Below are 22,777 nucleotides of genomic sequence, written 5' to 3' on the forward strand. Positions count from 1 at the left end.
CATAATGATTTATAGCAAATCTTCAATTTCCAAATATTCCACGATCGGACAGTATAACTATCGCACATAAACTACATAGTTCTAACAAGATCCAGCCATGTTGGGTCATGTTTTATGATGAAATTGAAACTATTTCTAAAATACTTTTAGTTATTTGTTTACTCACGTGACCCATCACGCCACGTGGTTGCTTTGTTTTTAAATTTAGCGTATCACTTTCTCACGCAAGAAATGGAAGATAGGTACGGTAGTTTATGTTGCTGTTAATTACAAGTTAACTCTCGGCGTTTCTGAATTTTTGTATAATTAAATTGTTTTACTAGATGAGATGCACAATTTCAAGAGCATTGAGTTACGATAGCATGCGAACGTTGTGAAAATTGATTACAGGTTTGGATTTTGGTGAGTTTTTCACGCAAGTCGAGCTTCTCTTTCTATCACCAAATGTCATCAGGTGGCGTTTTTTAACTGTAATACGTGGAAAATTTACTCGCGGTTTGCAAACGAGAAGGGTGGGAAAGTTACATTGCACGAATATGCTAAACAGTTCACATAGGTTTATAAAGTTCAAAGAGTGATGCCCCAAAACCAATCCCCGCGAAGTTAATATTTATAAAACAAATTTAAAACTAAAGTTGAACAAAATGTTAACAAACAAATGCATACACCTCATGTCGAAACAAAAGTTTCTATATTTGTTCTCAGAAATAGAAAACTAAGTATTAGATTAGTTTAAGTTTGTAATTCCATAGTCGAGGTACTTAATAAAACAAAGCACACAATTAATTAGTCTTTATCGGTCGCGTGTTCAAAGAAGTCAAGTTGATAACAATTTAATAGCATGTGCACAATATTTATCGCAAGAAAATTTCATTAAAAACGGATTCTGACAATTTGACAAAGAATTATGCAAGTATTAGTAATCAGAAATGGCTTAATTACAATATAATTTTTAACTACACGAGTTCTTTTGGCTTTCATATTTGCCTCGCGCTCGCAACGAAAAGTAAAATATTGTAGGAAATGCGTACACAGTCCATATATACAATGGTTATACTTTACGTCAGATTTTCACGGCGTGACGTACGTCAAGAATAGGAATCGTCGTCAATATATTATATATCAAGATTAGACACTTTTTTACGGAACCAATGGAATATAGAACAATATATCAAATGGGTATTTTGTATTACTGCAGTATGAATCATTTGTGTGGAATATTAGCTTGCGTCACAAAATGAGAAAGCGATAAAAATATTTGCTTATTGGTAAGAAGATATAATGTGAAAGGTTTCCAGTTCAATGCAATTCGTTGCTCCTGGTAAACATTACGCATCCACATACACACATACTCAATTAGTTTTATCGATGATACATTTTGTAAATATAACACATACCTGCAAGTTATAGATCCTCCTCCAGGAGGACACGAACATACTGTAGTCCCATCAGCTACCCTGTACGACTTTCCAGCTGGTACCGTTCCTTCGCTATAAAACAAATTAAATCGAGGATAAGTGAATTTATTAGATTGTGCATTTACTCATAAATAATTGTCTTTCCTCTAGTTTGAAATCATTAGTGTAAAACATATAAAATACGAATGTAATACAAAATCGTTTTACGGAAAATCCAATTCAATATTTTGAATGAAATAGGTAGACCACAGTGTGGAGAAATTCCTGACACAACATTATTGTTTTACAAAGCCATAATATGTGTAATATCCGCTTGTATCTCTTACTGACATTATCAAATCGAAATATCAGCATTTTTGAGAACAACAAGAACCCGTCTGTAACATATCGGGATTTTCTCCTAAATAATTTTCTTTATAATAGCTTATTAGTTTTTTTTTACAAATCGCATTATACACCTCCTTAAAAAATTCCCATCAATGGCTTATACAAGTACGATCTCTTTTTGTTTGTTTTTTTGCAATAATATCAATTCTATTTCGTACCAGTAGCGAAAGTAGGTAAAGGTATTGAAATTCATGACATAACCGTATTCTCATTTAAGCATCAGACAGCGTAACGCACGTAAACTCACCCGATATGATTTATTTTTTGACAAACTATTTCGCGCGGAAACCAATTTTATTAACCAACTACCAAGAAAACCTTTAACATCACAAATTGGTTCAAGCATACATGTTTATAAAATATAACACTCCAAGATTCTTGTAGTCATACATGATCAGAGGAATAAAACTTAATAATCGCGTTTTGGGCCAGTTCATAATGAAGCAATTTTCCTTTTTACCAGATATTAACTTGTCATTCTAAAATCTGTATTGGATATGTAATTTTGGATTCGTCACGCACTATACTGTGATAAATTGCAGCAAAGCTACTAACGAGTCAAAGTAATTCAGCACAATGAGTTGTCAAACGCTTCAATTTTAAATAAATCCTTTTCCAGGTGTAGACTGATCAGACATCATTACAAAAATTCGTTTAACTAATTCATTTTTTATCTAAAATTGCATACTATTTCGAGAAAATATAATATTTATAATTCTCTCGTATCCCAACGTTTCGGGTAGTTACGTTATTCAAGAACCGTCTAAAAAATCTGGCGTTTGACAAGATATGCTTATACAAACAAATTATAGAAAATCATATTTCTATTCGTGCAATTTGAGCCGTAAATTGTCACGAAAATGACAGTGGAGGCATTATAGGGCATTTTCATATCGGCCATTGGAATGTTGAATTGGTTATCTTGGCATTCTTCCACAAACCCAATTATTTCATTAATCAGAAAAATATTCATGTTTTGCTTCGAAAAAGGGTGATGAGTTTTTGCCAATTCAGAGAATTGTCGACCCCAAACTGATAAACCGATGAAATACATAAACAGTATTACTCATCAAACGCATTAGCAAGACTGGTGGTCGCGTTTCTAGGAGAAAAATACTTTACTGCGATTAAAGTCAGAAAAAACGTCTTAGGTTATTGTTGCAGAACTTGCATGTAGCCTAAACTTCAGTTCTAAAGAATAGTATATCATGAAAAATGTTAGGTAACGCAGATTAAACTTTTCAAGTGAGTAAGTTATTTCTTCGTGAAGCCAAATATTGCGCTAAGCATTTTGTGATAGGACTGAGGTCTTTACGAACTAGATTGGCTCATTGCTGATTGATTTATTTCTCAACATCGCACGTAGGTGCCGGAATCGCGTTGTCATTCGAATTTCTAATAAGCAACGGATAGTTTTCTGATATTTAGTGCGAAACTTTGCTGCATAAGCCAAATTTGGATACAATTCACAACTGGAAATATAATCATTTCATTTCTCATCATTCGCTATGCTGAAGATAAGTTATTTCTGTCTAAATAAACACTCAAGCCACAAAGTTTAGATTTCGATTTCCGCGGAAGATAATATCCCGTTCCTGTCGTCTGGTGGTTATTTTCAATTGTGTTTTTTATCAATGACATAGTGTTGTGCTTTATATATTTCAACCCAATCGTGATAAATCTATTTTCCATTTGACAGTTAGCAGTAACACAAAAGGTTACCAAGAATATGATTATTAATATCACCAAATTTATTGTTAGATATGGAACATTTTCAAAACTTTTTTCTTTCCACTTCAGGCGCTCTGGAATTCGTTAAAATTCCTTCATACGATTCTAATGGAATTTCAAAAAAATTTATCCCTCCGAAAACGGTAAAAAATGATTGCTTTCACCAAGTGTTGCTAATTAATTCTTTTACATTAGCTGTTTTACTAAATATTGTGTGGAATTTAAAACAGCCCACTCTCACGAAGTTGATTGCTAATACCCTTAGTCGGATTACATTCACTTAACTGGAATGACGTCTTGTTGTTCGAAAGGGTGACTAATCGAGGATTTGATTTCAGCCCCAGAATTCATCAAACTGGATCCTATGTCGATCACAGCGCCGATTAGACCCGTCCCTTAGACGAGGTGAGTAATTACTGATTGATATCCTAAGGGGTGACTTACGTAAGCAGTTGGATACAAATTTATCCTTGATCAAGCAGAATGTATAAACAAATTATACGAGATCATATATCTACCATGTATAAAATTCTGCCAAGATAAAATAAAGGATGAAATACTATCCAGAAGCTCCCAACAATAGGATGGAATGAATTTCACTTTCAGAACGATAAAAATCGATCTCGAAATTTAGAATTGTTTAGCGTAAACGAAGAAAGCGAGTCTATCTCAATGCATGAACACCAAATAAGGATTGAAAATGAGCAAAAACATCAGATTCTAGTTAAAATCAGAGACATTCGCCGAAATTAGTTTTCAAATTTGTTGGTAAACTTTGGATCTTTGTCAGTTTCAAAAGGTTCAAGTAACTCCTTCAACATGAGATGATTACAACAATGCATTTAATATGGTTGATAACAATTGATTACAACATGTTCAACAGTCAGAAATCGGCCATGTACGGCACATAGTAACACATAGATCTCACTGGGAAATATCAGTGAAACATGAAGAATCTAATCCCTACTAAGGAGAGTTGATTGGAAATAGCAAATGTTATTAAAAATACTTTCTCATGACCTTTTTCATCGGCATGTCTGGAGTTTAAACATGTGTTATCCAGGTTCAAAAACACGGATGTTCAAGTGACGCTGAGTTAGGTATTTCAGAATACCAACTCGGTCACGTATGTTGTAACATTCATAAGTATTGAAAGACAAATTCGCAGTAACCATATGTTAACACTTAAAATCGGCAAATAAACAAAGGTACACAAATAGACCACAATTTCCAAATCCACTCGAAATAGAGTTCCATTTTCCATTATCGACTGCTACCGACCTTGATTTTACGATTTATACATCTCACAACACGTTTATGTTTTGTTTAGTAGACTAAATAATTTCCAGGCAACAAGCCAATTGATGCTCTCAATATTTATTTTCTACCTTCGTAACACATAATATTATTGCGCACCACTTGGAAATGATAAGTATGTAAATGTGTTGTATTACCAACATACCAACCACATCAGACCAAAAAATAATAATGATATTGCAAATAGTGTGTCTGATTAAGATATAGAATGAAATAGTTGAAATTCCACGCAGTTAAATTCGTCTTAAGGCAACACTTGAATTTATAGTAGCGACTTGAAGGGTCGTTCATCAGCACCTTGTAAGAGGTAACGAGGATCAGTAATTGGGACCATTAACGTAACGTTACACAGTGGGAATGGTGCGGTATCAAGATCTATCAACTATCGTATTCAAAATTGTGCCCTATCAGGCATGATCAGCACAAGTCGAAAATTTGCAATAACTTTGAATCATATATTAATATCTATAAATAAACCGGAATGTTAGATTTGTAACACGAGTCGCATTTTATTTGCAGTCCCATTTATAAGACCATATTTAATGAACTGAAGATAAATATTATTATACAATATTTGTTTATCACAATATGACATAACTCTATATGAAACGTGGATTTCATAGTCCTTTGAAGGCTTTGAAGTCAAAAACTAGATTTGTTTATATTAGGTCAAGTAAGCAAATTTTCTTTTGTAAAGAATCTTAAAAATTTCAATATTTAAATCATTTAGTGTTAATCTTCGATTTTGAAAGGGCAGGCCGCAAGTCACTAAGTAAGCTCGTAGTTTTTGTCGATGTCCTCGTTGTTTATGAGACATGCATTCCCTTCTCAATTTGTCTGTTTTAATACATTTAGTGATATTGGCTGTAGACAGACTATTGATTGCTCGAAAGTAAAGCAGGTCAAAATACATTTTATTGTTTCATTCCCTGGCTACGGAAAGCGGCATGTGATGACTATTATATAGCGATCATTGTCCATTCGGCAAATTATGGATGTGCAATGAGTGTGATGTTACGCAATTTATTAGTGCCACCGTATTATAACAATGACAATGATAAAAAAAATCCCATTTCCCATCATTCAACTGCATAATGGGGCACAAGCATCCGGAACCAAACTGTCAGAAGCGAGAAATATTGCCGACACGTCTTCCGCGAAAAGGTTATGAGGGATCTGGCAAAGACTAGCCGTCGTTACCGCAGTCTTGCTGAATAAAATCATCGACGATGTGGCTTTACATTTAATTAATCATCAGGGATTTGATCACATGCAATACTTTTTTGTGGAACTTGCGGCTAATTGCAAACGAGACGATTTCCTTTGCCAATCTGTACGCCGACGTTTGTGTTTTGGTTTATAAATATCTTAGGCATTGTGCTTCGCGTTGAATCATGATTGGCCCATGGCCTACAATGTACGACATAATATTTAATACTGTCGTCGTGGGAATATTTTGAGTCGCCAGCCCAGAGCTTTTCTCAAACATTTTTCAGACTGTCCGGGATAAGACAATTACAAATGTCCATACATTACTACAAACTACCGTCAACATTATTAATTTTACACATATGGGATATCTCAAGTAAGGTTCACTTTCACTGATAAAGAATCTTGCTGGAGCGTTTATAGCGTTAAAAAACTAATCAGATTTACTCCTTTTCACGCTAAATGCAAAATAATCTGACGAGTTTATCAGTTTGTGACTATAATTGATAACAACGACAGCGTACATCTGTATTGGCTACAGTCCCGTTAGGAAAACAATATTCTATTTTGTTGAAAGACCAACACTTGATGTAATACGCCAAGAGAAACCTAACTAAGCAATGAACTCTCGCAAGTTTACTCGGGTTTACATCATTCCATCAACAAGTATAATTGAGCGCTGAAATCAGGTTAATTAATTTATATCATGAATGAGTAGAGAAAAGGTCCTATGCGTCGTTGAGTCGATTACATGAGTATTGATATGTTTTATCAAGTAGTGTGCACTGAATATTCTGTTTTCTTTTTCATCTTTTTGTTTTCAAATATAATCATAAATATTTGAGTAGGCTAACTAACCTGAAACCATTCTGTTGACAATCATATATCTGATAACCTTCGCACACACATCCATAGGTTTTACATTTTGGACAACACTTCGTAGCGTTCATATCAACATCTAAGCAGTTCAGAAGACTTTGGCATTGGACACCTCTGCATTCGTCTGGCGCATCTGAGTCGCCCATCCCAAGTCCTTCCATTGGTAAAATATTTCCTGCGCCACCTGCTTGGCTGGGGTATTGAGATTGCTGAGACTGCTGGTAAGTTTTCAAGTCTGAAATGATAACAAATAATTATGTTTTTTAAAATGTAAATAAGTTCGCATTTATAGAATTTACAAGAGCGAGACAACAATCAAAACGCGTTTTTCTAACATGATCCACAACGAAACGTTTTCGACGGGAAGCAAAATCAAGACGCGGATTGAGTGTGGAAACCAATTTAAAAATGCTTCAACCACGAAATAAAATAGTCATTTTGGATGCTAACATTGCTAAGAATAAAACCATGTCATGAGCTTCCCACTTTACTGTTAAGTATTCGGAACGTCTGGTTCTGGTACTGGTTCAATTTTCCGGTATATCGGTAAGTAAAGTATTAACGATGCAGCTGAAAAATGATTTTGTCCAGGTGAACTTTATGACAAGTTACTTTGTTTGTGGCCAAGTGCTTAAAATTGTTGTTTGTGTATACATAAATATGGTCGTCAAAATGTTATTCGAGGAAGGTCTGGTATGCGGTTTCCGTCATTCGCTGCGGTCATTTCTCCAGATCGAAGTACCAAAACAAAAGCTATTAAACCCTCATGCGTAAAACATCTGCGGGGCCATAGGAAACTCGTAAAAAAGAAGACGTCTAAAATAAAATTTATTGCACTCAATTTGAAATCCACAATGGAAAGCACTCTGTATTTCGAGAATAGAACAGTGAATCATTAAATTTAACGTCTTAGGATTACTAGCTCAAATAAATTGAGCTCAAATTAATTGTTTTGTGAATAAAACAAGCAATGGATGATACATATGTGATCAAATTTACGATAATTGGTAGGCTGCCAAGGCCAATCTCATATGTCCCGTGTACTCGGGCTACAAGCAGTTTTAACTACATTCCCACAGAACGCAATTTAAATATTTACTGCCCCCAAGAAGTCGAGCATGTGCTCTTCATGAGCGATCCAGCATGCACACCCAAAATATAACAGATGACAATATAATTTAACAGCGCACGTTTTAAAAGTCAAATTAATAGTAAAACTGTTAACGTTGTTTAAGCGCCATACAATACAGCGTTGCCCGCACACTAAGTATCTACATAGTTTGTGTTTTAACAAACGATTACCAATTACAGAATAGGCTACAAACAAACAAAAAATTGCACTTTCTCACGCATGCTATCGACATTTTTCTTTCAACGCAAATTTCTGCTTTTTAATGGTAGACAGACACACGAGATAACGTTGATAACGATGAATTATCCTGCATTTTTTTCCACACGAATCTTATGTTTCAAATCATTTTCTCAATATGCTCTTGAAAGCAAACTTATCCCCATTTATGTGGCAAAAACACGATGGGAAATCCGTGCGCGGGTACTAAGATCATTTCTCCTCAATTTTGAGAATCGACTTTCCTCAATATAGCAGTTATGAATGTCTGCACGTCCAGCGGGAAAACATCAATTCAGGGACAAGCAAATAGTGGACAAAAGCCAGCAGCGACATCATGGAGTAATATCCTGGAATCACATTTTTCAGAAAGAGTTATTTTCAAGCTCGTACGGTCAATATGCCATATATTAGCTTCAGAAAAGTTGGCAGTTTGTGATTTTGCTTTGTTTGTGACATGACAGTTAAAAAAAATTTAGCAGTAATTGGCTAACATTTTAAAATGCTAAGCCTATAATTTTGATATCATGCAAAAACTAGTAGATGCAGAAAACGAAATAGAAATAATTTCGATCGAAAGTAGATCTATTCTGCAGATTCCATTAATCAGAAATTTTACGATTGCCAAAAATTCCCAGTTCCGGTTACGAAGACACGATTCCCATGAGAAACAAAACAAATATCCGCAATACCGATTTATTTACTTATGGATTTTGTATGAAGCCTAATTTTGGGTGATAATGGTTGACCTGGGTCAGCAGACACAAAGCAAACGACATGTCAAGAATTTCGAGACGATAGTAAAATCGCTTTTTCAGCGTAATATTTTTAACCTTGGCCGGTATACAGAATCTGATCTGGGCCCATGCCTCGTTGTTAACAAAACGAGCACTTTACAATTTTTCGTTGTGATTCGTGGTTAGCTATGTTTGCGTAAGATCGCAATGTCAATGTTGTCTCATAGGTTTGATCCGCCATTACGTCTCAAAAGTCGTCACGCATAACGACGTCACGCAGATTATTCAAGCCCAGGGTCACGATGAATATAAAATCGAGCGACTAAGAGGTTTTTGAAAAAAACAATAAAATTTATATCAAACTCGCAGGGGTTTAGATGAACCCTCTTTCGAGTATGTATTCAATCTGAACTATTCAGAGATATTTAAAGAGAATAGAAATTGAAAGAGTTACACTTCGGCAATTAAAAGTACGCCTACTAAATATCTCAAATTCGTAAATGTTAGGGAACACACGCACAATACAATTAAATATCCTCGATTTTAGTGCAGAAAAAGTGCCTGGCATAATAGTAGTTAGTCTAGTATAATAAAAAACGTCCACTGACCAGTTTGGCTATGAAGACCTCCACCCATAGTTGAATGCTGTGAGTTTCTCATACTGTTATCCATAGTTCCATATTGATTCACTCCATATGGATTCGTCTCCTGTCCAAAAGATCCACCCATTCCTACTCCTTGGCTATCAACATGACCCCCATAATTTGGCACACCACCGACTCCCATTGTGTTAGGAATGACCGGGACATGTCCTTGTTGTCCAATTCCAGTGTAAGCATTATCCCAAGAAGTTGGGTCTCGTCTCGTTCTGCTATACGCTCCGTAATACCTGTAGGGATATGAATATGTTCCCTTTGGCAGATAGATTAGCAAAACTGTCAGACTCAGAATGGAGCCAAACATAACTTGATTGAGCATGATTTTCGAAGTTTTTTCTCTTTGGTTCTAATTGAACTTTCTTATATCGCTGAACTTTAGCTGTGGCCCGGCTTTAACTTGTCTTCACTTAGCTAAGGCAAAAATCTGTGACATGTGAAAAAATACATATTTAGCATTAGATAAAAAAAAGTTTAAATATTATTCTCGACGTTTGTTCGGGAAAGTATATCGTTTATTGCGTTAAAATCATTCTGCAGAAAATATGAGAACCTACGTCCGCCGCTATTATCGGAATAAAAATATGTACATACATGTTTATACGAGGCATTTATTAGAGAGTAAATACTACTATTGACTGTTGTATGTTATACAGATGGATCAAATTAAATATCTCTTTCTCTCTACTCAATTTACTGCAAATATATCTGACGCTGATAAAATTGTTTTAAACAACTTTAAGTTCAAATCAAATCACGGAAAATGCAGATCCTGACCAAATTTAAAACCTAAGCTATTTCAGTGAACGGCACTTCAGCTACTTTTCATCGTTATTTTTGCCTAACCGCCAAATTCCCACTTCGTTTTCTCATTCGCATACCACATTATTGCTTCTGCGGTGTCGATAAATCGGAGCAATTGTTCATGAAATAACATAATTTACAACGAATTCCCAAAGGTGATGAGCAATCTCTATCTATACTTGAAAAGAATACTTTTAAAAGTATTCAAAAAATAAGTAGTATGACCAGTAATTTTTTATTCCCTGCGTTACACAGGCTTTTTAAATCAAGCACAGGAAAGTAAACACCGGTTAAACGTGATTGAATATAGTCGTCGGATTACGGAAAATTAGCCTGCCTACTTCTACACTCATTCAGCGCTTATATTCAGGTGATCCTCACCAGAGGAAACCGGAACGCTCGACTTGTCTGAAACTATGGCGTCAATTTAACGACGCAGACACGTTCGCATGAATAGCATCATAAATATTCCCAAAATCGTCAATTAATGCGGTTTAATTAGTTTGAGGTACACTTACAAGTGATCTTTCCAGCCTGAAAATAGACCATTTTTCCATCTCGAGGGTGCTTGCGGAGGGACACTTGAGAAGCATCTGCATCGTATGACGACATGAGCAGACGTATCTACGTAATATACGAGCGAGCAGATGTATCAACGAGGAAATCAAGAAAGGCGAAATGTCTACTTATGATGGTGAATTTTGACCTCCTATTCTAATAGAAGTAATTCAAATCGAACGAAACGATTGCAAAATAAAGTATCATTCATTCAAAATCCTCGGCACATTACCCTAAGAAAAATTTAAAACCAATTTCTCGGATACTTGCTACCGCAGAGAACCTTGTGCTATCACAAAGTACATCTCAGTTGAGAAATTTCTTAAAAATAATACAAAGATCCCGATCTACATTGTGGATAGGAGCGTTGCCCGTGGGTTTGAAATATTTTCTCGATTTTTTATTTGTATACCTGCTTCAATCATTTTCAAAATTCCGGCGTATGGAGAAACCTCAATTGCCTATAATAACAAAACCTAAAGCCGTTAACATCGGTAAGATATACCAATAACACAGCGTCTAACAGAAACCAACTTTCGCAGTCAAAAATGAACCCATAACAAATGTCAAGTTGCCCAGCAAACGACCGGGAAGTAATTCGTGGTAAGCGAACCACAAAGTAATATCTTATTTCATTTTCGCTCATATTTCCATTTACGCCGTAGATTTCATACAAACAGAGGTAAAATTTGCGTAGGATATAGGGGATTGTAAACCAACAAATAAATCACAATTTCAAGCCGCAAAACTGAACGAGACGTCGGTTTTTTAAAATACAACACCTAATATACATCAGAATGCAAATGCATTACCTCGATTTAACGTAAACTGACTTCAGTATACCATTCTACAGAGTAAATACAAAACTTACGTGCGCAAGCGTGAATCATAATTGCGTACTACCCATCTTGTAGTTTATATACATGGTTGGGAGACAGTACGTCGTGTATAATGAATTTAACTTGCTGTTTTCATATTTTTGGCAGTAAAAATTACTTACATCGTTATGATTCTACAATACAGATCATGTACTATCTATAAGCATGAGCAGAGTACAAATACAATACACATGTGCTATGTCATAACCCAACTAAAGAATATTGACCCTAAATTTCAAGAGCAGTAATTTATTTATAGAATTTTACCTTGAAAAAATGCATCTGTACGGTAATAAAAATGCTAACAATGTCTGCAAACGGTTTCTCAGCGGTTAGTTGTTACTACGCTACATGGTAAATATTATTAGTGAGTAAATAGGGGTAAATTCTTCGACAAATTGAGAAAGTATTACGTATGTGTGCTTTGGAGGGGACTAAAAATACAACGATCCAAATACGCATGCCTGTTGGGTGTTTGTGAAATGTACGTATTTGTACATTACGTCACAATGGACCTTTCCTCGACCTTTGACGCAGAGTACGGTTGCAATAAACCAGGGGTCGGCAAACTACGGCCGCGACACTTCACTGAATAATAGTAACAAAACAGCTGCTTTGAGATTATATTCTTTACGTAACATAATTCAATGTGAGACACGTGTAGACTAAATTATATTATAATCTAAGTATAAAATTCACAATTACTCGTTTAATGAGCCTATAATTTAATTATAAATAGACAAATGCCAACAAAACGCAGAAAAGTTGATGCTGGGTGCAAAGGTTTCAATGACGCCGAAAGTATTCAAATTGGAATTTTTAAGATGCAACTCAATGAGGAAATAAATCTATATATATTCTATTCGAGAGATGTATCACTGCTTAATTTTTATTATAAAAAGTATCATCCGTTCGGTTTTCAACTTTCTAAAAATATGTGCGGCCCGCCAATGACTTGCAACCCGTAATTTTGGCCGCGAGCGACAAAAGTTTGCCCACCCCTGCAATAAACGCACCTTGAGTCCGCAAAGATTTTCGCCGGTGAGAAAATAGTCCGCAACCAAAAAAGGTTGGGAAACGCTGTCCTAGAAAGACAGAGTAATCATTGAATTATCTGATTTATATTTAAGTTTCCTAAACACAACTGAAAACAAACGAGTAGAGTTCAAAAACGCGAAAACGAGGTAATGTTTACGACCACGCTTGAAAATCTGTCTTAGTGAGAAAAGTGTCTGAGCGGATGCAAAAACGGAGCATTGTTACGTCGCTTTTTGCATCTTGCTGATTGGTCAATGTCACGTAGTAATAAACAAGGAAGTCGATGCTCGGGGAAAGGTCCATAGGGCGAAATGTAGGGACATTACAATTCAAAATTGGTTGTGTGAAATAGAAAAACTGGCCATAAAAATACTAGCATCTTTTTTCGAGTACCAGATTCTGAATTCACCAAAACTCGGGATGAGAAATTAGGAGGGTTAATATAATTTATAACAATTCCTTTGAAATCGAGATTAGTCGACTTCCGTTTCGTTATTAAGACGGTTGGTTAGAATTGCTGTCTGGTGAGACTCAAAAGCTATTACGCAATGTTATAACACAAATAACATGAGAAATCTTGATGGTTTACATTTCAACGCGCGATACAATATTCCAAGTGAGTACTCTCAAAAACGATGATTCACTTTTTACTGAGGAAATCTGAAACCAAGAAATCAAGTGTGGCCATGAATATAACATAATATCAATTTTGTTCATGCTTGGCTAAACTTAAAGCAACCACAAAATCTTAAGCTCAAATAATACAATAGAACCATTTGTAGCCCACCAAAGCATAGCTTATTTAATATAAAGCAATATTGTTCTTGGCATCCGACGTGACGGCTTTTGCCGCCTCACCGCAGACAGGACCAGTACAGGGTATTTATGACGTAATATCCCTGTAAAGAAGGAGTATGTAATGTCATAATGTAACAAAATATCCGACATAAATTGAAGGCTTGATGTGAGATAAAACGCGTTTTGTGATAATCTGACCACTGTATTATTCTTGGCCTAGCTCATCGTAGATAGAAACCCAAGACAAGGTAAGAAAATATCTTAAGGCAATGCTTAACAATGCTAACTGAGAATATGTTTAATATTTCTCCTATAGCTTATCGTCAGATAAAATCGATTTTTCTTTTGTTCGGACTAAAACGACAATTTTATCATCGACAATGAGGTAATAGTTAATAAATAAGAGAAAAATATACAAACAAACTTCGAACAATAGTTGCGCGCTAACCGCAAAATTACGCAAACGGTATAAATAATAATGTTGAGAACCAAGTTTCCTCGTTACCTATTTGTACCAAAATTTTTACACATTTGAGCGTGTGACACATATCGACAAAATTCATGACGTTTAATTACAATAGCTTTATGTTTGTCATTCAAACACTACATTTGTCACGTCCGTTTAATCAATGACGACATGTAATCCAGGGCAAAGTTATCCATTATTCCGTCGTTCATCGAAACAAAGTGTGACCATGTATCGTGTTCGTGAACATGGCAAGCTTTCCAAAACATATCTTTTATTGAGGTTACAAGTTTGTGTTTCGGCTAATCAGGAGCCCAACCCTTTCATGCCACTTAATTCCTAATAAACAGACACGAAATAGTCGAATTGAAATGTTTTAGTCTTTAACCTTGATATCCCATTTATATATTTTTACGAGTAATTACTTGTTCAGATCTGGTACGAAAGGAATTCAGAATAACAAATGTGGCTAAATCTTATTACTGCCAAGTACTAAGTGCGCGCTTCAATATAACGACCCAAGCAAAATGTTGAGTTAGCTAAATGATATTGCCCGCCAGCTGAAAAGCAACCTCTAATTTGAATCGAATGATTTATCATTTAGATAAACTCAGACAATAGCACACAAAAGACGGCAAAATAACAATATACAAAAATGCTTGAATGCAGAATAAACGTCTAATCGGCAGAAAATTTATTACCAAAAAACTCGTGCGCAATCTCCGGCCACTTAGAAGGCCATTATCATCGACTTACGGAGTTTAGTCTGCCCTGTAATTGTCGTGGCCTGCGGGTACTTATTGGTGGCCCACTTATAATAGTTTCGTTGAGCGCTTCGTGTTAAGCCTATAACTTTCGAACAAACGGTTGTCAAACACACATAATTCACTTAGCTACCTAACACTAATACATTTTTAACTACGCATTGTAAATATTAGTAACGAAAAGCTGTTAAAATGAATACCAAGGTTTCAATGACGCACAAATTCGCGTGAGTAACGCATATTTTTAATAGTATATTCGCGCCTCGATATTTAGGTCTAACTGCATCTACCAACCCCGCAATTTGGTTGCCCAGCGGAAATGGAATACTCACGCACGTCTATAAGCTTTATGGCAGACGACTGTCGATGCTAAAGAAAGTTGAAAGAATAGAAACACGGAAATGGACTTTGCTCTTGTGTGTATTTGAATAGGATACGAATGGATCCGCATTTCTCATAAAACATTCGACGAACCATAACCCTTATAATTCATCGATCAAATGTATTAATTTCTGAATAAGTTATGCCAATGCACGGATGATGAATTTGATTATTGTCAATATTAAAATCCCCTCTCTCATCGCCAATCCTCACTTAGTATAAATCTATATACGACATTATCAAAACGGCTAGATGCCCGGTTACCATGAAATTATCCAATTTTATAATTTTCTTCATCCGCATAATATCATTTTCCAAATCATTTTATTATGATGATATATTTCCGCACGAACAAGTTTATATTGTTATAATATTATATTAGAATGAGTGATGGATCGATTATTATTTTCGCCATTTAGCAAATATTCCTGTATTCCTTTATATGTATTGTTTTCCCTAAAACAAATGGGTAAATCAAGTTCGGTTAGGTTTACATTCAAAGTTCTTAAATTATGTTATGTATATTGACTGCTCAATTAGTAAACATAGTTTCATATCATCTAAGATGTGCATTGATTGACATTGGTACAGTCACATATTAAGCAAACAATGACCTCAGAAGATGTGCACACATAAGTATTCTAGCAACCGATTTAATACCAGTCCACACGCGTCTATCTCATAAAACAGCACAATTTTAATCTTTTTTCTCCAACATTCCAAAACTGATTACTAAATTTCGAATGCTATTTTTGAATGAAAATGTAACAGGAATTAATTTTCCTGCTGTAGATTGTTTGTCCCGACGTCTAGATTTGTCCAAATGCACTTTGTAACCTCTTCTAAACATTACCCACATATTTCAACATTGTTCATAACTGTAAACCAAACATTACTTTGCTCCGCCCCTTTCGAACAAAAACACAAGACAATACCAACTAAATCGCTAACGCCGCTCGGGAAATCTGTGAGAAACTATTCCGGTCTTGACTTATTTACTCTTTCTAGTCGGTAAATATATTGTAGCACGAATACCATATTTGCCACAGCCTAGTTAATGTTGCGTCTTTAGACAAGTCGCTCTACCAAGTGAGATTCCATTTACATAATTGGAATGTGTGAGCATAGCCTAATTTCGTTTGCCGGGACAAGGTGTGTTTTATTTGTCCTTTCTTTTACCAACGACAAATATTTTGCCATTCTTTTTGCTTGGCGTAGGAGACGTCGCGTTTTCGTCATACCAGCGCCAAGATACAGTAAAGTGGTCGTTTTATTGCCAAATTATGTGCTCGGTTAGACTATTGTGCAGTATACGTCGCGATTTCAACACCACAAAGGCTACAAAAGTAAACTGGTAAATATTAGTTTATAAAAGATTCACAGTAAACTGTAGATTTATATATTAACTAGTTACTAGTCTCTAACTGAGAAGGCAAATACTCCGTAAAACAAATAATTATTGACTCTTTCCATCAAGTCTTTTGCGTGGAAGGGTGATGTACATACAAGATTGTTGTTTGTCAAGCCCTCTTCATTAATTCTAACTTCGCATGGAAGGCTAGCATATATATAGGGAGGATAGCCTACTGCTCTCATGTAAAATCCTCTATAATACTCAAATCAAACATTCCGTTAAATCTAATATGAGCTGTTTATTATTCATCGGCACGAGCTTATTAGCGAGACACCCGCTAGTTGATAAGCAGCATTAGTAACTCCGGAATGTATAATAGTGATGGAATTACATGTTTTCGCGCAGGTTTCCCTGGAAAAAAAATGTTGCTTCCAGCCTTCACAATCACACATATCGACGTATTATGCAAATTTTGACACAAGATGAATACAATAACAATATCTCGATCTGTATGGTAAATAAAGATTAGCAGTCCCGGTAATTTTGTCACCTGTCACTGATTGAAAAGTGCTCTATTCCGCCCGAAGAGATGCGCGCACTGCCTTTGACCTGAGCTAACGTGCCATATTGCCTGGTGCTTGATGATTTTGTAAATCAAATAAAAGCCTTCCCGTTGCTTCTACCTGCCATATACGAAGTATATAAAAAGTGCACATACACACTCGATTATGCCTAGTTTATGCATGGTATATTTCGCTTGCCGGTCATAATCACTCCCGAACGCGAAGGCAATAAATGTCCCGTTAAAATGCAAGATATTGAACGAAAGGTTTTTACGATAGCGCGATTATCTGGCGTGTGCTATCGACTTCATCACCACGATATGCTGTTCATTTGCATTCAACTTACATATTTACTATTATTTCGCATACAGGCAAAATTATATTATTATGCCTCCTACAAAAAGGTTACTTTACTCATTACTGATAGTTAACTTAGACGACACTATACTATAAAATACTGAACAACTTGTAATCTATTCACCCAGTTTTTTTTTTTTTATATTCGCCAACACTGAACATCAACAATACGGAGCATGTTTTCCAATTTTGTACAACTGACGTTACCGCTGACGCGGAACAATTATGAAGCAAAAACTTTAGAACCGACATTTTTGTCTGATGAATTTGTCTGAAAATATTTTTTTCCCTACAACATTCTCTCACTACTTCGTTTTAAGGTTAAGGAAATTTGGCGAAACACAAATGAATGGATTACATTCCAACAATCACTGCCGCAAACCACACTCGATCGCTTTCACTACTCTAGTGTTTCAAAGCCAGGTAATAAAATAGTAATGCGGGCTCGACAAAAACCTCAGCCGGGACAATGTTGGCAAACGAAGCAAATCTCGCCCTGGTTTCCGACTGGGAGTTTGCGAACGAAGAAAACGCACTTGGTAAACGAGACACGAATGTCAACATTGCGTCTTCAATCCACGTTTAATAAGAAATGCGTACCCGAACTGACATACAGAGTAAGTTCGATAGAACAATAAAAGGCCGCAGGCTCATATGTCAAAAATAGCAGAAATATCAGAGGTGAAAAAGCGCTATAGTCTTAATAGGACTTTTATCTTCAGCAAATTAGTTGACTTGTTTTCAAAACCAACAGAATTTCTTTGCTCTATCACACTTTTTGGCAGCAATATATCATCAGGCTTATCCCTGGGATTGCCAATAGATGAGACAACACACATTGTATTTTCCATGGCAACTTGAATACGTCAGAGATACCCTTGGATTTTATACTTTTTATCTTCGGAGAGCTTTCTACTCAAATTTTTCCTTTAAATTTTATACCAGTATCTATGAATATTTGTGTGCTAGGTCATCGGATGAAAAAATAAAACATATCCCTTTTAGTTTATAATTATCGGGCTAGGGCTTGGCAATGGGGAATGATATCCAAAATAAATATTACTTTCAATCCTACATAGTTACTATAGTTAGAAGCTTAAGAATTGTAAGAACGGGAATGGAGAATTTTGTCACCAACGACCACGTCTTGTTTAAAAGTGAATGAAATATAGCGGTATTCAAGAACTGAAGAGACGATCAGCGCTTACCATCAAGATATTCTTCAAAAGTTTACATATAAATAACAAAGATTTCGCTCGCATTTGTCTAGCAATAGGCGGCTCACGTTAACCATAAATGGCCCTCATTTCATGCCTTCGAAGCACTTCATGCATTTTTGTAATAGAACGGGTGTTTCGCCTGCGTTCGCTCCACGTCCCAATATTTTCCTTCGAGGTGATAATCTCATCTGTGGCCCATACGGTCCGATGTCTGGCAAGCTTCTGTGAGACTTTCTCAACTGACAAATTCGCTGAATCGAGTATTCTGTCGAAGTCAGAGCAACTGTATGAGCTACACAATCGTCCAGGCATACTAAATTGATCTATTATAGAGAAACATCTAAATCTAGAGAGACCATGGCGGGAGGAATACGGGACCATACCATACGAGAGGAATAAATAATTCCAAAATAGTTAAAGAGAGCAATATATCGAAGAAGGTTGAGAATCACTGGACTATGGTACGCTTTCTTCGAAAATCGCTAAACGCGCTATCCTCTCTATAATATATCCAGAATATCTGTTCACACAAAAAAAAAACTATACCGCTTAAAAATATACATTGCGTTAAGAATGTTATTTTCCTTGTACTATTTACGTCAGGGGATTTTCTTTTTTTATAGTGCCAGAACCAAATTCCAAACCCAAGGTTGTAAAGAGCCGCATAAAAAAACAACGCAAATTAAAATACCAATAAAACTAAAGTATGTATTTCAAAATAACAAAACTCAGGATAAAAACCATTTTGATGCTTAACTTGGACATTGGCTTCGACTTTTAATTTTGAAGAAGCAAGGCGCAAATGTGATGGATAGGTTATTCAGCAATATACTATAACAGTAACTAGCTAGCTTCATATTTTCCTAATGATATCTATCGCAATTAGGTAATACTTGTCTTTCTAATCACACTGTAACGCTCGATTATATTTATAAACAGTGCGAGCTTTTTTACTTTAGTTTACTTGGCATTTTGTCTCGACAAACTAACAAATAAATATTTTGTTCAAAAATACCCAAACTTTGCACAGGGTACTTGCTTGTGTATAGCATGCTTGTGATTACTGAAAAACATTGAAATCTGTATATTGAAACGCGGGATAAACATTGGGCGAACAAACACTATGACATCATAGTAAAAGGTTGAACTACGGTAAAAACGAGTGGTTGAGATCCGCGGTTGAGAATCACTGATTCAGGCATTGTAAAGGTGTAGATCAGTGGTTCTCAACATGTGGTACGCGTACCACTAGTGGTACGAGGAGCTTTTGTACGTGGGCAGCTTTGAATTATTGCAATAATTAACTTTTAAGTCGGCTAAAATATGGCGACAACGCTTTATCTTCCATACTGTTCGTATTCGCTGAACGGGTTTATAGCGCTATCTGTTCTTTCATTAGAGATCGCCCTCGTCCGTTTTGCCCACATAAAACGAAACGAGACGGGCAGGTTTTTGCCTATATCTCATTCCTTTTGCCATTGTATTCCCACCCCAAAAAGGGGGTTTTATCGATGGTACGCCGCCAGAGTAAAATACACTAAAGTGGTACGCAGTCAGTAAAAGGCTGAGAGCCACTGGTGTAGATGATATCATATAATCACCGTCGGATGCCAGATCAAACTGAATGAAATTATCGAAGTGGACAAAATTGCACTAAAGCAAGATTAAACGACTTAAAGCATTACACTTTAAGCAGAATTGTCAATGGTCGTTCTCGAGTACTTAGCTCCTGTTAGTGGCCAAATAATATTAATAATAAATGGTCACGATATCCAAAACGAATTCTTTTAGCTACAATTCGCCCCAAAATCATATCCTGAATGAGGCTGGTACTGTGGAACAGCAGAGGTGTATGTTTCAAAATTTTGAATCCAAGCTATTTGAATCTACATCAATTAGAATCGGTTTGGAGCAATTTCAGAAGAAACGGTTTGATTCTTGCAGCGCGAGGCAATTGCACAACGAAGCGGCGTTGTTTCAACATCGATCAAAAACTTTAGTTCGTTTTCTTTTTATTTGCGTTTACAATTTTTCCAGAGTCGTCATCCTCTTGCGGTTGTTTTGTTTGATTTTTTTTGTTTGTTATATGGGTCACATTTTTGAGAGAAACCAATGGTTTTGAGAATTGATGCGAAGTTTCAATGTTAAGCTTTACAAATATGTCATTCTATAAAAGTACCGTAGTAATATCATTAAATATAATAGCAGCATCATTGCATTCTTTTTTAAGACTTAGATCTGCGATGTTTCTCCCGTTATCAATGTTTCTTTTGAAGTTATGGCGCAAACAGTAGTAAAAAACATTCAACCAACATTTATCATTTGGATAAATTTTGAAGTTCAATTTTAGAAGAAAACGAACACTTACTCCGTTATAGTATGTAAGCGAAAATTTAAGTGAAAACATAATATATATATATATATATATATTGGGTAATTTATGCATCCATTCAATGTATTTTTACTAGCTTCATGCATCCTTAAGTCTTTAATCACAATTTATCTTCCAGTTATTTCAAAGTTAACGATAATATGATGTTGGTTCATGTCGCACATCCGTGTTTTAGGCCAGTAAGGTCTTGAACATGTATCCCGTTTTTGTTATACCGTTTAAATATTATGCAGATACTGCTACATTTTCGAGGGAAATAAACATACATCAAATTCAAAATATTCTGATTCGGAATTCGATTCGCAAATAAAATATTCGAAAATTACATGCCTACAGTTACTGGTACTTATACCAGGGTACACATACCGGTACCCGGATTGTTCTAGCTTTCCAGGTCCTGTGGCGATAATGATTCATTTCTCCAGTCTTAACGTGAATTGAAATATATACCAAATGCTCCAGTCGAAATGATAAGATTTACAAAATTACGGTGTAGTATATATATTTATTGGACACGAAATAGACCCTTGGATCTTTTTGATAAATTGTCAGCGGTGTGGCGTTAAGAATATGCTCACCACCTTATCTCTGATTAACCTACGTGGATTCGCGGGATCGAATTCCGCGGAGAAGAGGATTGTCGGATTTCTCGCCTCCGTAGCGTGGTTCACGTAACCGCTGACCGGTTACTGTTTCCTCCACCATCAAGTCCGTGTAAGTTATCCGAAAACAAATAGCTGCCTAATTGGTTGAAAAAATAAACTTGATTATGACAACCCGGCATGTCCTGGTAACGGTGTTTCTCCACTTGATTAAGCCAGTTTTTTCCAACGGGATAAATAGGTAAAATCTTATTCTATAATCTGCTTGCAGTTGTTGGAGTGATTGTTTTATTTGCTGTTGGGAGAAATCTTTTTTTCTCCCGAACTAATAGATCAATCAATCTTAGACTCGTTGCTATCATTTCATGTTGTCAGAGTCCTATGAGGTTCCCGCACATTTGAACCCACGACAATTGCAACTGCATATTATTGCATCTATGGAATTTTATTTGTTTTGCGGATATTTGAACCCATACTAACCCCAACCCATGGGTTTTAGCACCCGCATATAGATTGAACCCGCGGATATACACATGGGTTCAAATTTACGGTCACCTCCTATGAACCCCGATATTTCATTCAAAATTTTGGAGTATTACGTTAATTAAGAAGGAAAACATTTTTTATTCGGTTTAGGATGTGTTCGAAAGTGGGCACGGCACTAACATTACCTCTATTTACCCACGTTTTGAACCCTATTTTAGCTTTGTTACCCTTTCAGTACTTACAGGAATGCTGTTTTGTGCAAATAGCAAGTCACAAATTTGGTTTGAACAAAGATTGTTAAAATGGGGTACAAGCATAAAGAAACAAGTTGATTGCTAGATTTGACTCTATGTTTATTACAAATGACAACAACATTATTTTACCATTTAGTAATTTTCTTTGGCATTTTTAGCTCTCATTCTTGTACCTCGCTG

At 35.8% G+C, this 22,777-nt stretch overlaps 1 protein-coding gene across 3 annotated transcripts in view; it reads right to left on the minus strand.

Annotated features, from left to right (window-relative positions):
- LOC120328917 (uncharacterized) overlaps nucleotides 1-10,106 on the minus strand; it is a 43,964-nt gene extending 33,858 nt beyond the window's left edge. For all 3 annotated transcript variants that reach the window (XM_039395496.2, XM_039395497.2, XM_039395495.2), the window contains exons 1-3: nucleotides 9,635-10,106; nucleotides 6,921-7,176; nucleotides 1,398-1,490 (exon numbers count right to left, since the gene is read on the minus strand). In XM_039395496.2, the coding sequence (XP_039251430.2) occupies nucleotides 1,398-1,490; nucleotides 6,921-7,176; nucleotides 9,635-10,004 (719 nt within the window). In that variant the 5' untranslated portion in view covers nucleotides 10,005-10,106. The remainder of the gene's footprint in view (nucleotides 1-1,397; nucleotides 1,491-6,920; nucleotides 7,177-9,634) is intronic.
- Nucleotides 10,107-22,777: the final 12,671 nt, after the last annotated feature.

Source organism: Styela clava, chromosome 7 (assembly GCF_964204865.1).
Source record: "Styela clava chromosome 7, kaStyClav1.hap1.2, whole genome shotgun sequence".
Classification (NCBI taxonomy): Eukaryota; Metazoa; Chordata; class Ascidiacea; order Stolidobranchia; family Styelidae; genus Styela; species Styela clava.